General features: G+C 34.7%; 3 protein-coding genes across 4 annotated transcripts in view; 2 read left to right on the top strand and 1 right to left on the bottom strand.

Annotated features, from left to right (window-relative positions):
- osbpl5 (oxysterol binding protein-like 5) overlaps positions 1 to 15,869 on the bottom strand; it is a 95,802-nt gene that overhangs the window by 11,649 nt on the left and 68,284 nt on the right. For both annotated transcript variants that reach the window (XM_087312366.1, XM_087312365.1), the window contains 11 exons: positions 13,967 to 14,168; positions 9,966 to 10,150; positions 9,802 to 9,883; positions 9,162 to 9,260; positions 7,429 to 7,525; positions 7,207 to 7,305; positions 5,746 to 5,843; positions 5,583 to 5,672; positions 5,148 to 5,284; positions 2,236 to 2,415; positions 747 to 876 (listed from right to left, as the gene is read on the bottom strand). In XM_087312366.1, the coding sequence (XP_087168492.1) occupies positions 747 to 876; positions 2,236 to 2,415; positions 5,148 to 5,284; positions 5,583 to 5,672; positions 5,746 to 5,843; positions 7,207 to 7,305; positions 7,429 to 7,525; positions 9,162 to 9,260; positions 9,802 to 9,883; positions 9,966 to 10,150; positions 13,967 to 14,168 (1,399 nt within the window). The remainder of the gene's footprint in view (positions 1 to 746; positions 877 to 2,235; positions 2,416 to 5,147; positions 5,285 to 5,582; positions 5,673 to 5,745; positions 5,844 to 7,206; positions 7,306 to 7,428; positions 7,526 to 9,161; positions 9,261 to 9,801; positions 9,884 to 9,965; positions 10,151 to 13,966; positions 14,169 to 15,869) is intronic.
- Positions 1 to 15,869, top strand: part of LOC147837707 (uncharacterized) — an 838,558-nt gene that overhangs the window by 796,646 nt on the left and 26,043 nt on the right. The gene's annotated exons all lie outside the window — the stretch shown is intronic.
- The window catches only part of LOC147830877 (uncharacterized), a 187,132-nt gene continuing 185,918 nt past the window's right edge, over positions 14,656 to 15,869 (top strand). Inside the window, exons 1-2 of the mRNA XM_087312377.1 lie at positions 14,656 to 14,908; positions 14,966 to 15,259. The gene's annotated coding sequence lies outside the window, so the exon portion shown is untranslated. The remainder of the gene's footprint in view (positions 14,909 to 14,965; positions 15,260 to 15,869) is intronic.

Here is a 15,869-nt window from a genome sequence, read left to right as displayed (position 1 = left end):
CATCCATCCATCCATCCGTCAACTCTATCAACACAATCCATCCATCCATTCATTAAGTCCATTCATTAACTCCATACATATATCAACTTCATCAATCAATCCATCAATTTTACCAACTCAATAAACTCCATACATCCATTCATCAACTCCATACATCAATCCATCAACTCCATCCATCAGTCCATTAACTTTATCCATTAGTCCGTCAAATCCATCCATTTATCTATCAACTCTACAAGTAAATAGGACTATTTGATAATCCAGGTTGATTCTTAACATTTAAAGTTAGTGGTATTTTTTATGGACAGAAGGTTTTAAGTTTTTTTTCAATGTGTTTATGTTTGATTGTTTTACAGTGTGAGTAGGAAGTACACTTGGATTTGTGCTTCACTATGACACTAGTATCACAAGCATGTCACTGACCGAAGCTCTTTTGAGTTCACCGTGTTAAATTCCACCAAATTACACTCTCTATGTATTCCCTACAGTAAAGTACTTCAATATAAAACCATAATATTGCTGAAAAAAGCCTCAAATTAAGTTTTTGACATTATTGGTGATCTGCTGAAAGTAGTTTATTCCAACAAGTTGTTTTACTGTGAGTGTATTAGATTTTACAGTTTGAAAGATGTTACTCCCACGATGCCAAGATAGATGTTACTGCCATCATGCCAAGCATCATGGAGTGTAGGAAGAAGGTGGTTAGAATTTTTTATTTTCTTTGTGGGAGTTTCTATATGACTCACCTTCTGCTGTCCAGCCCAGTCCTGGCTGTAGGAGTAACGGTTGCGTCGGCGCTGCGACTTCTCTTTAGTTTGGATGATGCCGTCTTTCTCAAACTGCACCAGACAGCGCTCCGGATCCCATGGCTTAGTGCTGAGAATGTAATTAGGATGAGGAAATAATTAGTTATTGAAATGCTGACAGATTGTTGGATTTGTAACCAAAGGAAATTATGGTAGCTGTGAATTACACTTCAAAGGGTTAGTTCACCACAAAATTAAAAGTGAGTCATAATTCAAATCACCTATGTGTCTTTTTAAACCCATAATTAATTTATCATTGGAACAACACTGAATATATTTTTTAATCAGATCTGAGAGATTACTGTCACTGACAGTCTATTAAGCTAAAACTGTTGTACTAAAAGACATTTCAAACAATTCATTAAGAGATGAAGTGTTGAAGGATTTAATTAAATGTTTGTTTACTAAATCTATTGGTCAAAAAACATTTTCGTCAAACATATCAGTCAAGTACATGATTATACACTGTAAAAAATGCTGGGTTTCACACAGTTCCTTCATGTTGTCCCACTAATTTAAGTGGATTGAACATAAAACAATCAAGTTGTCCTCACCAAAAAATTTAAAGGTGCTGTATATGAGCACCTCTTTTAAAGCATGAAAATACCATACTGTGTTTACAGATATTTGAGAAAGATGCTAAGTGAACATACTTGTTTATCTGAAAAACAATGCTGAAGCCAGATAGTACGATTTGAAAATGTGTGTTACGTTCCAGAATGTCTGTCTTTGTCTGTCTTTGGTCATTTAACCCGCTCAATGCCAGCTTAGCCAATTATATTTCAGCTCTCCGGGCAGGCACGTGCACACATGGGGCTCAACCTGTGCAAATGCCCTTTTTAGTCTTGGATAGAAAGTGCCCTTCCAAAATGATCTGAAGTGCCCCCGCGACAGGAAGGTTCTCAAAATGTGTGTCCGCGACTGAAATGCGACCTCCGGTGGACAGTAGCAGTCCGAAGTAAGACATAGATTCAGAGTTCCACATGGGATGGTTATTAGTTAGCAAATACTATAAATATTATAAACATAAACATTAGGTGAGCAGGTTACATTGTAACCCAGTGTCCGTGAATTTGCAGTTATAAGCAATAAACACTCTGTTTGCACCAGATGAAACTCAATAGAAATTTAAACACTGCCATTCAGAGGCACAGAATAGTGAACTTACTGCCCTCTAATGAAATGTTAAGGTTTATAATTTAGTAAATACATTTGAAACCTCTTTAACATTATTAAATGACTAACAAACTTTTGACCGGTAGCGTGTATATACAGTGTATGAATTTAATCCATTTTGGAATAAAGCTGTAACACAAAAAAAAATGTGGAAACTTTTTTTCATTATTGATTTAAAACTAACAGTTTAAAACACATTTTTTACAGTCTAAATACTATAAATAAATAAATGACTGTAGCACAGTGAACATACTCTGCATGCTTGTAGTGCCACTCATTGGTGTCAGCATCAAGAGTGAATAGTCGTGGGTTCCAGGCTCGCTCGGCTCTTTCTCTGGCTTCCTGCCGCTGAGCCTCTTCCAGCACAAACTTCTCCTGGGTGGCTCTGTTCTGGTCTTTATCATTAATCGCCTGGGTCACATGCTGCCACAGCCTGGAGGAAAAACACACCAACAATTTTCCACTATGAGCTTTAGATCTTATAAAAGCCATTATTGTTTAGTCATAAAACACATTTTTTACAGCTCTTTGATGTGGAAAAATTTAACCAGAAAGTTGAGTTCATTCTGAATGACGCCTATTATTTACAAAGTAGATTTCCAGGTCAAGATGCAAGAGACCTAAGAGGGGTTTGTAGTTTTACTTTTTTATAGTTGACATTAGTGGCTAGCAAATACTGGTAAATGCTTAAATCACACTAGCTCGGCCAATAGAAAACAATAAATTACGACAATTAAATAATAAAAGGACACTATATTTAGTTTGCATGTGTGGATAGTGATATACACTGACATATTACACACAAAATAGAAAATTATGATCCTTGAACAATTAAATTGGATGTCTATTAGCTGCTTTAGTGAGTAAATACTGAAGTATATGTTTACATGAACCTGGCTGACAGACTACAGGCTGTTACTGAGAATAAGGGTCAACCAACAAATACTGATAGTTCATTTTCATTTCGGTCCCTTTATTAATCAAGGGTCGCCACAGCGGAATAAACCACCAACTTATCCAGCATGTGTTTTTTTTTTGCAGCAGATGCCCTCCCAGCTGCAACCCATCACTGGGAAACATCCACACACTCTCATTCACAAACATATCCAACAGACAATTTAGCTTATCCATTTCACCTTGTTTTTGGAAACCGGAGCACCCGGAGGAAACCCACGCGAACACACAGAGAACATGAAAACGCCACACAGAAACTGACTCAGCCGAGGCTCAAACCAGTGACCTTCTTGTTGTGAGGCGATAATGCTACCCACTGTGCCACCATGACACCCGCTAGTATTAGTATTAATTGTGTTTTAAGCTATTAAAGTAATACTAGTATATCGGGTTTCTGTATATAAAACTCAATTAAATTGCATTAAACTCATGTCTTTCAGTTTAAATGCTAGCTAAAGATAGCATAATACATATCCACATAGTTATTTTTGGGGAAATAGGCTAATTTTAGAAGTCAGCTAGAGTTAAAGAGTTGAGATTCATTCATTTGAAATCCATTTAGTCAATCTCTGGGTCTGGCGGGAGCGCTTTTAACATAGCTCAGCATAAATCATTGAATTGGATTAATCTATTAGCATTTGGCTCAAAAAGCTATATTAATAGGAGTTTTGAAAATGATTACATTTAAAGGTTGACTCTTATATAACTCTGTACATATACTAAGGCAGATACAATTTTTTTGCTTTTTCCTAGGCTAGGAACCAAACTCTTATTCTAGTAAACTCTCACCCTTATCTTTGTAATCGAGGGACTTCGCTGTTATATGCAAGTACAAAAGGAAAAAGCATTTAATATGATAATTATCAAATATCTTTTTTTATTTAATTTTTTTTTTTTAATGAGATGCTGAGGATCAATTCCGATTCAGTGATTTATGCTAGGGTGACGTGGTGGCGCAGCGGGTAGCACGTTCGCCTTACAGCAAGAAGGTCGCTGGTTAGAGCCTCGGCTGGGTCAGTTGGCATTTCTGTGTGGAATTTGCATGTTCTCCCCGTGTTTGTGTGGGTTTCCTCCGGGTGCTTTAGTTTCCCCCACAAGTCCAAACACATGTGGTTCAGGTAAATTGGATATGCTAAAATTGTCTGTAGTGTGTGTGTGTGGATGAGAGTGTATGGGAGTTTCCCAGTGATGGGGTGTGCTGGAAGGGCATCCGCTGCATAAAACACATGCTGGATAAGTTGGCGGTTCATTATGCTGTGGCGATACCAGATTAATAGAGGGACTAAGCTGAACAGAAAATGAATGAATGAATGACTTATGCTAAGCTAAGCTAAGCTAAGAGTGCTTCTGCTAGATCCGGATATACACTGTATGGATTAAAAAATGGTGAAACTCAACTGCTTAACTCTGTAAATATCTATTTAAAAACAAGTGAAGTGTTCCTTTAATAGTCTTTGGCCAATTAGATATAAACACAGGTACTAATCTTCAGCACAAGAATAGCTTCAGCCACCAAAAGCTCCAAAAATCCTTTCAGATTTTAAAAGAACAAAAGATTAGACACTAGCAAATCTCCATCTATATAAAACTTGAGCCAAAACACATCAAATAACACTCAATTTTGCCATTTACTCTGCCTTAACAGTTAAACAGCAAAGCAGGATAAGAGCTGCAAATCTGCTGTTACACTTTTCAATTGAGCTCTGTTTAAAGAGATAGTTGACTCAAAAATGAAAGATCTGATATCATTTATTGTTTAAAACCTATTTGACTTTATTCTTTTAAATACAAAAGGAGGTATTTTGAAGAGTGCTGGTCGCAGGCACCCAATGACTTCCAAGATATTTCTTTTTCCTACTATGGAAGTCAGTGGGTGCCAGCAACCAGCATTCTTCAAAATATCTTCTTTTATGTTCTAAAGAAGAAAGAAATTCATAAAAGTTTAAAACCACATGAGGGAGTGTGAAAAATGATGTTATAGTTTTCATTAGTGAGCAAACTATCTCTTTAATTTGAAGAGTAAAGCAACTTCTTCCAATAAGTAAAATGAACAAATATTGGGGTAAAATCTACAGTACTTTGTTAGGTTTTACAGTGCAGAACGACTAATTGTAATATGGTAAATCACAAGCAAAATAAGATATGAAAATCAACTCCTTTCTTTTGTTATTTGCTTTGCTCTATTTTTATAATGACTAAGTGTTTCCGCACCTCTCGGACTCGAACGCCTCCTGCTGGTCAATCGGCACCACTCGTTTCTTCAGCCTCTGTCTGCGTATGTCTGGACCAGGGTTCCACAGCACCTCCTGGTGGCCCGTCTTCTTCTCTATCAGGTGCACTTTGCTGTCCTGGGGAATAATTTGGATTTCAAACACAACTGTGAGATTATGTGCCGCCAAGCAATGTCATAAAAAATCTTGTAGTCTGTTGTAAAGTTAATTGTTTTGTCTATAATCTTTAAGACATTTGAAGGATTTCATATTATTATTATTATTATTATTATTATTATTACTATTCTTATTATTCTTATTCTTATTATTATTATTTTATCATCATCAGTATTGTAATAATAATAATAATAATAATAATTTTGATTTTGAATTTTGATGATTTTTTTTATATGTGAAAATGTGTAATTATTATTACCCAGTGTCCTTCTACTGTAGCCAGAATATCCTCCCCAATCCGGATCTTTCCAGAAATCTGGTTAACATTACAAGAGCTGCCAAGAAAAGGCTGGAGAAAAATAAAAACGACAATTGTAAGATTCCAGAAAAGAAAATGTTACATTATTTAGACTCTAAAATACCTTCAATTTGAATTCAAGTTCTGTATAACATTGAGTTTTTTCACACTCAATGGTGATTTTCCCACCAAGCTCCAATGTCATTGTGCCATAAAGAATACCTGTAAGAGACAACATTTCCCTTCATTACACAGATTAATTTTTACAAAACAATTGAAAGTTGACTGTGTGTTATGATAAAAAATAAATTGATCGAAATTACAGATTTTTCTTTTATTCCAAATATCATTTGTATATCAGGTAAATATCATGTTCCACCATGATATTCTCTACATTTCCTACTGTAAAAGTTTAACTTTTTTTTAGTTTAAAGATGGTTTTCTCAATATTTACATATTTTTCCCCTATTCAAGATTTTCAAATACAGTACTTTTATCTTGTATCAGATATTTTGCTACACATCAATTAAAACTTATTTATTCAGCATTTATGTGATGTATAAATGGTAGTATACCATATTTATTATATTGTTTATTGTCATTAGAATATTTAAACAAAAGTAAGAAAAAGACAATATTATCATGTGGCTTTTGAATGCTAAATTAATTAAATATACAGCGGGGAAAATAAGTATTGAGCACACTCCATGAACACGTCACCATTTTTTCTCAGGAAACATATTTCTAAAGGTGGCATTGACTTAAAATTTTCCCTGGATGTTTGTAACAACCAAAGAAATGCACATATGCAAAAAAAAAAATAAAATCTAATTACATATTAGGTTATGCATAATAAAATTAAATGACGCAGGAAAAATAATTGAACACACGAAGAAAGGGGTGTTTGAAAAAGGCAGTGAAAGCCCCGACAGCAGCTGAAATCTCTCAGTAGTTATTCAGCAGCCCTCTGCACCTCGTCATTGTAAGTTAATATTAGCTGCTTCAGTCTAACATCTACATTAGCAGGATGATGAAGATGATCCCAAACATAGCCAAGGAAATTCTCAAATGCTTTCAGAAAAAGAAAGTCCAGCTATAGAATGGTCCAGCCAATCACCTGACTCGAATCCAATAGAAAATACTAATTAAAGATCAAATTTGATAGACGAGACCCACAGAACCATAAAGATTTTTACACTCTGTTGAAGTCTGTGAAAAAATACACCTGAGCAATTCATGTGATTTCATTCTCCATATGAGAGGCGTCTTTAAGCTGCCATCACCCGAAAACCTTTTAAATAAAATATTACATATGTTTTAATTCTCCCTGCGTCATTTCATTGTTATTACACAGAACTCATTTTTATATTTGTTTCTTTTGTTTTATTTTTATGTTTGTATTGTTTGGGTTTTTACCAAAATCTGGTTCAATTCCATATCAAAAGCTCCTTTAGAAATATTGATGTGTTCAATGCGTATTTTCCTTGTAGTATTTATGTATTTTGGGTGCACTTTTAAGGTATAATTAAAAACAATAGCGCATGGTTTTAAATATGAAATGTCAATTCTGACTGAAGCCCATTACCTTTACAGTGAGCGTACGGCATTGTGATGACATACTCTTCGTCTCGGGTCAGAAACAAGAGTCTGGCCTTTCCATCTAATATAGCAGACAATGAGTTCCCTTTAAAAAAAAGAGACACTAAAGTTATAAGCAGAATTACAAGAAACATCACTAAAGGTTGTGTATTAAAATGACTTTATGTCTATTTTCAAACTTCAGCTAGAAATATGCGTGTATATATACCATAAAATTTGGATTTGGCAAGAATGCTTCCACTAATGCAGAATCCATCCTTCTTATTGCTGATGTAGAAGGCTGAAACTGGAGGGTGATGAGAAACCTGAAAGTGCAAAAGTGAAGTGCTTATCAGATGAGCTTATCTCTTTCCGCTGTTATTGCAAACAGAGATAGTAGTCATGTCCGCAATGTATGCACAGTAGGACAAATGTTATGCGGAGTAATCACAGTTCATTACATTAAATAGTCATATGACGCTTTATGTTTACATGCTTTAGGAGTCGTTCACAAAGAGTGCACTTTTTGTCTATAAAGAAAAAATACAATATATTTCTATATATGCACTATTAATTGATTGGATTTACAGAAATGTACTATGTTATGATGTTATTTGGTCACAGACCCCTTTAAGAGCTTGTAAACAGCTGCAGTGTTGGAGTTCTTCTAACTTTGATAAAATTGATGAGTATAAAAATGAAAGTTTTGACCCTTGACACAGGGTATAAAAAATGTGATGCTCTTGTTTGAGATGATGCAAAATATGTGAGACCATCAGATGTCCACTGAGCATGTGTTTGTTTACATAGAAAGACAATGTATAAGAAGCGCATTGGAATGAAAAATTAGGTTCTAAGAGAATTGCCCCCTAATGGTTAAAAACATATTCCTTGCATCATGGCTTTGTTCCTTTATTTATCAGGGTTCCCCACAGCAAAATTAACCGCCACCTTATCCAGCATATATTTTACTTAGTGGATGCCCTTCCAGCTGCAACCTAGTACTGGGAAACACCCATACTTTCTTCCATTCAAATACATACACTACGGACAATTAAGATTATTCAATTCACCTGTACTGCATGTCTTTGGACTGTGGGGGAAACCAGAGCACCTGAAGGAAACCCACGCGAACATGGGGAGAACATGCAAACTTCACACAGAAACGGCCCAGCCAGTGCTCAAACCAGTGACCTGCTTACTGTGAGGTGACAGTGCTAACCACTGAGCCACTGTGCTGCCCCTTGCTTGCATCGTATTGCTTCTTTTTGACAAATGTTTTTTCAAGAGTTCACACTTAGCTGATGATTGATTATAAAGCTTGTTTGGCATGCTGTCCCAGGACAGAACCCTGAGCTCATAAGCTCCTCGAGCCCGGGGCTCCCTCCCGTTTACAGGGGAGTTTGAGCTCAGGTAGATCGAGAACTTTCCTGCTCTAGTAGCTTATGAACAGATAGTGATTGCTCTTAAGACATAACTACTTACTAGGAGTATGTCTATGGTGCCGATTTAGATTAGTCAATTAACTTAAATTGCATGTTTTTGGACGGTGGGAGGAAACCGGGGACCCGGGGGAAACCCACGTCAGCACGGGGAGAACGTGTAAACTCCGCACAGAACGTCAGCTGGCTTGGTAAGGACTATAACCAGTGACGTTCTAGCTCTGAAGTAACAGTGCTAACCACTGGGCCACCGTGCCACACATCTAGGAAAGGAGGAGGAGTAGGGGTGGAAAGAGGGATTCTTCAAAACAAAGATGGCTGTTATATGAAACTTAGGGTATTTATGGTGGCTTAGGAATCGTCTGATTGGTGAATCATGAATTGAATAATGTGTTACCGGCCAATCATAAGCACGTGATCCTCTCTAAATGAGTTTATAAATAAACTTCAGCAAATGCCACTCGGTTTAATAAAAGTCCTTGATATCGCATTGAATAAAACACTTCATTCTTCCTCTTACCTGCTCGGCTATGTAAAATGTGCAGCTGTCTGTTTGTGGATGCAGCCAGCAGCATCGAAACATCTCTCCTAGAATAGGGTTGTAGGGTTTTTTCAGCCCCTGAAAGATATAAGAAATGCACATTTGTAAATATAAACCTAATTATATTCATTTTAAAGAAATTAATACAGTACTTCAGTTTAAAAGTGACCATTAAAGCATTAAAAGTGTCATGAAGAGACTAATAACTGCTCTTAAGACATCTGTTTTAATTCAAGCAGAACTATGAGGATCTGCATTCTGTCACTGCTCTACAGTCTGCCTGATGTGATGAAAATGTTCCACAATTTAAAATTAAAAAAACCCTGTTGAAAAAACAAAATAGAACCCCCTCTTCTCTCCCCCATCCTGGTCCAGCCGGGACTCAAACCAGTGACCTCCTTGCTGCGAGGCAACAGGGCTAACCACTGAGCCACCGTATCACCTACCTTGGTGAGCAGAAGATGCTTTATTTATCATTTTTTAGTTGATTCAAACTTTGGAGCAGCTATTACCCATCCAATAATTTTTATGTGATAACCCAAAATCTTAACCTCCCTGTCGGCAGCTGTGAAATTGTTTATAATAATTCTCAATCAATTAATAAGTTTACAGAACTTGCCTTTGGTTTTTTGTAGAAACCTGACAAATACCAACGCAGCACCTGCTTCATCCTGCCGTATGGACTTTCCTCCGTCACAGCCCTAAAACAAAAATAAATATGAGGATTATCTATTCATAGTAAAGCACCATTTGTCGTGGTAGTGATGCTAACAAAGTGCTTACTTGGACAGCAGGTCGGCATGATAGTAGTAATCTGACAGCTTGTCAAGAAATGAACGTGGCTCCAGGATAAATGTTGGCAAAACCACTTTCGAAAGGTCCATCCCCGGCCTCAACTGCTTTAGGAGAGTCCATATCAAACCCTTATTTTCATCTGAGACCGTCTCGACCTGGGATGCCTCGCCAGCCTATAATAACAAAAAGATAAAAAATATCTATAAATATACCTTTAATTTAATGTAAGCCACCAGTGTTAGGATGCTGTCACTTTAAGACACATGCATGGATCCAATCTATTGATCCTTTTTCTCCGGGATGTATTTGTTCACTGAAGACATTCTGACTGTGTCCATGTGGATATTCAAGAGCTGTTTTGGCATTACTTTCACTGTATTTGACAGTTCAAGCACAATCTCCTATTTCTAAGTCCAAAAATTCAAACTTGTAAAGCAGAAATCTTAGACCAGTGGTTTGGATGGAACAAACTATTTCCTTTTCTTCCACAATAACAAGCACTAAATTCTAATAACTATAATCTTTATTTTAGCGAATGCCTAACCTCACATCTACAGTACAGCCAATCTTTAGTTTTATGATCATATATTATAAGCAGCCCTGTGCACCAAAAAAATAAAATAAAAGTTCAGGCCATTTCGCTGACAACAATGACTATTACAGTTTTTTCCAATTGTGTACACACAATTACTTGTACTTCAGACACAATTACTACAGCATGAACTGATGCACCAACCCCCTGAATCAATTCTGCTAAACTACAAGCACAATTCCAGCTTTACACTCAAATTGCAGGTTTAAAACACACTTTTTTCAAAACACTACACACAGTTCTCTGCATTTTGCACAATTTTAATGCAGAAAATCTTTTGTTTTCACCAGGACCACACTGTCATTCACAATTGTAAAGTCAGTTGTCCTACTTTGCATACTAACTCATCACATAGTTAAACACCTTTCACACAAAGCAGCTGGATCTTAATCACAACTAGTTTACTGCCCACCCATGTTTTTTAGTTGTTTATCTCCCCCTCCATATTCTTCATTCCTCAAACCTATTGATGATTTTGTTTTTCTGCCTGGAGATGAAAAGTGTATTACTTAAATCCAAACACAAGTATACCCGTTTCTCCAAGCTATAGCAGTTGATGCTTTTCGTGGCTGGATTTGCCATGCAAGGTGAAATTTCCCCCACTGCTTGGCAAGACCAAAGCAGAAAAGAGAATGCAGTATAGCTATTTTTTATTTTATTTGTTTTTACAGTAACTGTATTCAGTAAATACTTCTGTTGATGGTACATGTAGACTACATTATCTGCAACTTTGTGTTGGTTGGGATGAACACTGTGTACACTGTATTTGTGGGGAAAATACAGTAAAATATGTTTGGTATTTGTTTGTTTTGTATAAAAACTATTTTCTGAAATATTTTTCTATGCACTTCTGTAGGTCTATGTTCTGTCTGTAGTAAGTGTAACACTGAACAGAAAAAGGCTTACAGAAAGTAATTATAATGAATGGAGAAGAAGTGGTCAAAGTATTTTACATTAAGCACATCAATGTTCAACTGATCTTATGAATGTCTATTGATGTGATGGCTTGTGTGTGTCATTTGAAAACAAAATACCATTTTAAGAAGAAATCACATTGTTTTGAACTTAGAGTTTCATTTTGCAGAAGAATTAAAGAGTTTTGCCCAATGTGTGTGTGTTTTGTGATTTGTGTGTAGAGTTCTGACACTATGAGACATGCTTTCAGAAATGTGTGTAAACAATTGGAAAAAACTGTAATTGCTAACAGAGGAAATAATAGCTGCTAAAATACAATGTCATCATAAACAATGGATTTGCTTATCTAACGATACTGTAGCTAAATTGCTAGCTTCTTGTGTCCTACAAAAAACATTCAGTAAGCATTATCTTATAATGTAGTTCACCCAAATAAAACCGGTCATCCTTTAACTCATTCTCAACCTGTTCCAAAAAATTATTTAAGTTACTTTTGTCTGCTAAACACAAAGGATATACTGAAAAATGTTTGGTAAAAAACTGCTATTGACTTGTATAGTATTTTGTTGGCAGCTTTTTTCCCCTAATATTGTTATAATATTTTGTGTGTGTGTATGTGTGTGTGTGTGTGTGTGTGTGTGTGTGTGTGTGTGTGTGTGTGTGTGTGTGTGTGTGTGTGTGTGTGTGTGTATGTATGTATGTATGTGTGTGTGCGTGCGTGCGTGCGTGTGTGTGTGTGTGCGTAAGTGCGCGTGTGTGTGTGTGTGTGTGTGTGTGTGTGTGAAAAAAAAAAAGAGCAAGAAAGTTTAGAAATGTTAAAGTGTGAATACATTATGAGGAAACGTTCATTTTTTGGATCTCTTTAAAGAAGCTTCCACTAAGCTACAAAGCAACTCCAAAGCAGAACAGGATAGCCAACATTAATCAAACAATAAAATAAAATAAAAAAAATAAAAATTTAATGAATTTAAAATTATTATTAGTCTATATTTCTAATGCTGACTATTGTGGACAATGACTATACTATTGATACGTAAAATAAAAATACATTTATGAATTCATTTAATTTATGATTGTCTAATAAATCAGGGACTAAGTCGAAGGAAAATAAATGAATGATTGTCTATTTAGAGGTTATTTTCATTGTGACTCCACTGATAAGTTCTATAGCCATTAAATATTAACTAGTTACCTTTCACCCACCCTCTATAGTGGGGACTACTCAGCTGGTCATGTGATCTCAAAATAGCTACCAATAGAATAATAAGTTACTCCTCACTATTCATGAAATGCATAACTAGAAATGATTCCACAAATAAAGATTCAAGTAATCAAAATATTTAAACATAATTAAATATAAATTCTAAATAATAAATACACAAAATATGTTGTAATATTACTATAATTGATATTATTATTATTATTATTATTATTTATATTATTATTATTATTACATGCACAAATTACCTGCTTTGTGATATAATTTTATCACGAAATCGTGATCCTCATTTTAGCCAGAATCGTGAAGCCTTATTTTTTAAGGAATAAAACATTACGCTATAAAAAAATCTGTTAATTACCCATTTGCGTATTTTGTGATTCACCACTGTTATTTGTTTATTTATGGTTGTGAATTGCATTATGGGACCTTGATTTATGCTCTGTCAGCTTGTAATGTTGAAGAATTAAATCTACAGTTTAACAAAAGTTTAACTTTTATTAACATTTTTAGTAGTTTGAAGTAATAAAATGTATAAGAAATAATATATAGAGTAATGAAGTTTGCCCTGCGCTTGCATTTTAAAAAAACTTCTTTGGTGCATTAATCTTGTCAATAATATTGTTCAAAAGCTCATGATTCGCACTCATTAAATAATTGCTTTGTACAATTTTATTTTACATTCTCTGGGTGATACAAAACACAAATGTTTTGGCAAAATCCCCTGATGTATCACTCAAAGAATGAAAAGTAAAAATTGTACAAAGCAATTATTTAATGATGTGAATCATGACTTTTTAAATAATATAGAGAAAAATAAAGTCTGTAAAACAGCAGAAAACGTACTGGTAGTTAGTTACAAGGTTTTGAATCATACTATACAACAACAACCCAGACAATATACCACTTTAAACTATTAAAATGACAATAAAAGTCACTTTTTTAATGTTTCAAGGTTAAAAGTTGTAGGAAGAAAGATCAAAGTCACATAATGCTATTCAAATGCATAAAATAAAATAAAAAAAATTAAAACATAAATCACAAAATTCTAAAAACTGCTAATTTATAGATTTTCTTACAGTGTACTTCGGCCACATTTGATTTGGTTACCATGCAGTTTATCTTTGTTTCAGAATGTCTTCATTGACATGAACCATGCTTGTGTCACTGCATAAGTGAAAGATAATTAAATCATCTTTGGTTAAACAAAGCGACTCATTGAGAACAAACAGAGACTGTGATCAATCCATATTCAATTATCACCTCTCCCATCTCTTCATGGGCTTCTTCAACAAATCCCGTTGCCTGGAGGCAGACGTCATCCGATTGGTCCATGTCACTCTCCTCGGTCAGTCGGCCTCCGTTTTCATTGGCCGCGTTATCCGAGTCTTCATGCGCCTCCCTCTCTGACTTGTCTGAGTTGGCATCGTTCTCCATATTATTTTCCAACATGGAGTCATTCAACCTTTAAAAAAACAATGAAACAAACAAAACAAATGTGATGGGTACATTTTAAGGAATTAATTTAAGCTTATATTTGAGTCATATTTTAAAAAGGGTTTTAAGCACACTCACACTCACACACACACACACACTCTCACACACACAAATCAAATATATTTGTTTTACTTTAAAAAAAAAAAAAAAAAAAAAATATATATATATATATATATATATATATATATATATATATATATATATATATATATATATATATATATATATATCTTAGAGTATTTTATTTATTTACAAAAAACTTGCATTTAACTTTAAGTAGTGTCAATCGACAACATATTAAAAGACTCAAATTAAACTAGATTTAAATCTAAAATTAAATCTTTATTTAACGATCATTAAAAGCACAAACTTTTAACTATTTATCAGTACAAATTTGTAATTACATATAAAAATATATACAACAAATATAAAAAATATAAACACACACACAACAGTTCTGTCTGGTTCTCGAATCTGATTGGCTGATAGCCGTGAGTTATTAAAGTAATATCAGCACTCTGACAGCCTCTTCACCCTTGTGTAATACTCCGCCCACGACAGCAACATCAAAAAGGCTAAACAACTCTCTACACAAACAGTTTGACAAAAATTGCAGCTATTGGACAACATAATGGACTTTTAAGGCTTTTTTAGTTGAGAATGTAGTTGTTTAGATTGCAACTGCACAGTTTATTGATAATGATATTGGTATTTGAAAACATGTTTTCATAATTTCAGGACTTTCAGTGCGTCGGTGGCTGTCAGCCTGTCATATTGCCCGTCGTGAGCACTCCTCTGACGGCTACTAATTTAAAAGTATGGTGGGTGTCTTTAACTTAGTCTACTGTAAAATGTTATTCGTTTAGGCTATATCAAAGTCTATATTCGGTCACAGTCAACTGTTATTTACTCCATAACAAATAGATTTGACTGCAATGTTAAGTTTAGCTTAATGCTGAATGAATACGTGGTTGTTATTCTTTTGACTGATTTACTTGTCTTTAAATTGTTGTTTGTTAAATGTTATTTATCAATAAATAATTTTTCATATAAATCACAGTCATATTTAACAAAATATTTCTGTAGTACAAATTTTGTAGTAATTTGTAGCAAAGAAATAGACGTCATGTTGTTCCGCCACAAGATAGCAAAAGAGACCGCATAATAAGCCAGAGGGATAAAAAATGTTTTTCTGAGTGTAAATTTAAAACGAAACTTTAACAAATCATTATAGAACTGGCAAGTTCTAGGAATATCTCACTCTTTTGTATTTTATATTGCTATGTTTATGCCATAGTAATCTAGTAATGATTGCTTTTCTTTGGCTTAAATTTGGTTCAATTTTTCCCGAATACTGGGAGATCACTGTAGACTAATGGCATTTCATGTCTTCTAGCCTTATAGTCTTAAAATGTAAGCAAAATCATCTGTTTTGTCATCACATAGACATGACAATACTCTACATAATACAAGAGAGGCATTCAAGTACTAGTTTTAAAGTGTTGTTTGTGAACTGGCAACAGTTTCTGCTGTTCTGACGTCAGCAGCAGATATGAATGAACGGTGGAAGAAAGCAGTTCCTCATACAGAAGGGTTTTTAAGACTCTGTGTTTGATTAGGCGTGTTTGAGATCTCACATTATATTTATTTTAATGTATATGCATTATTG

The sequence above is a fragment of the Danio rerio genome, chromosome 25 (genome assembly GCF_052040795.2).
Source record: "Danio rerio strain M-AB ecotype USA chromosome 25, GRCz13ab, whole genome shotgun sequence".
In the NCBI taxonomy this organism is placed as follows: Eukaryota; Metazoa; Chordata; class Actinopteri; order Cypriniformes; family Danionidae; genus Danio; species Danio rerio.
The sequence above is the reverse complement of the archived record's forward strand: the minus strand, read 5'-3'. Positions and strand labels throughout refer to the sequence as shown.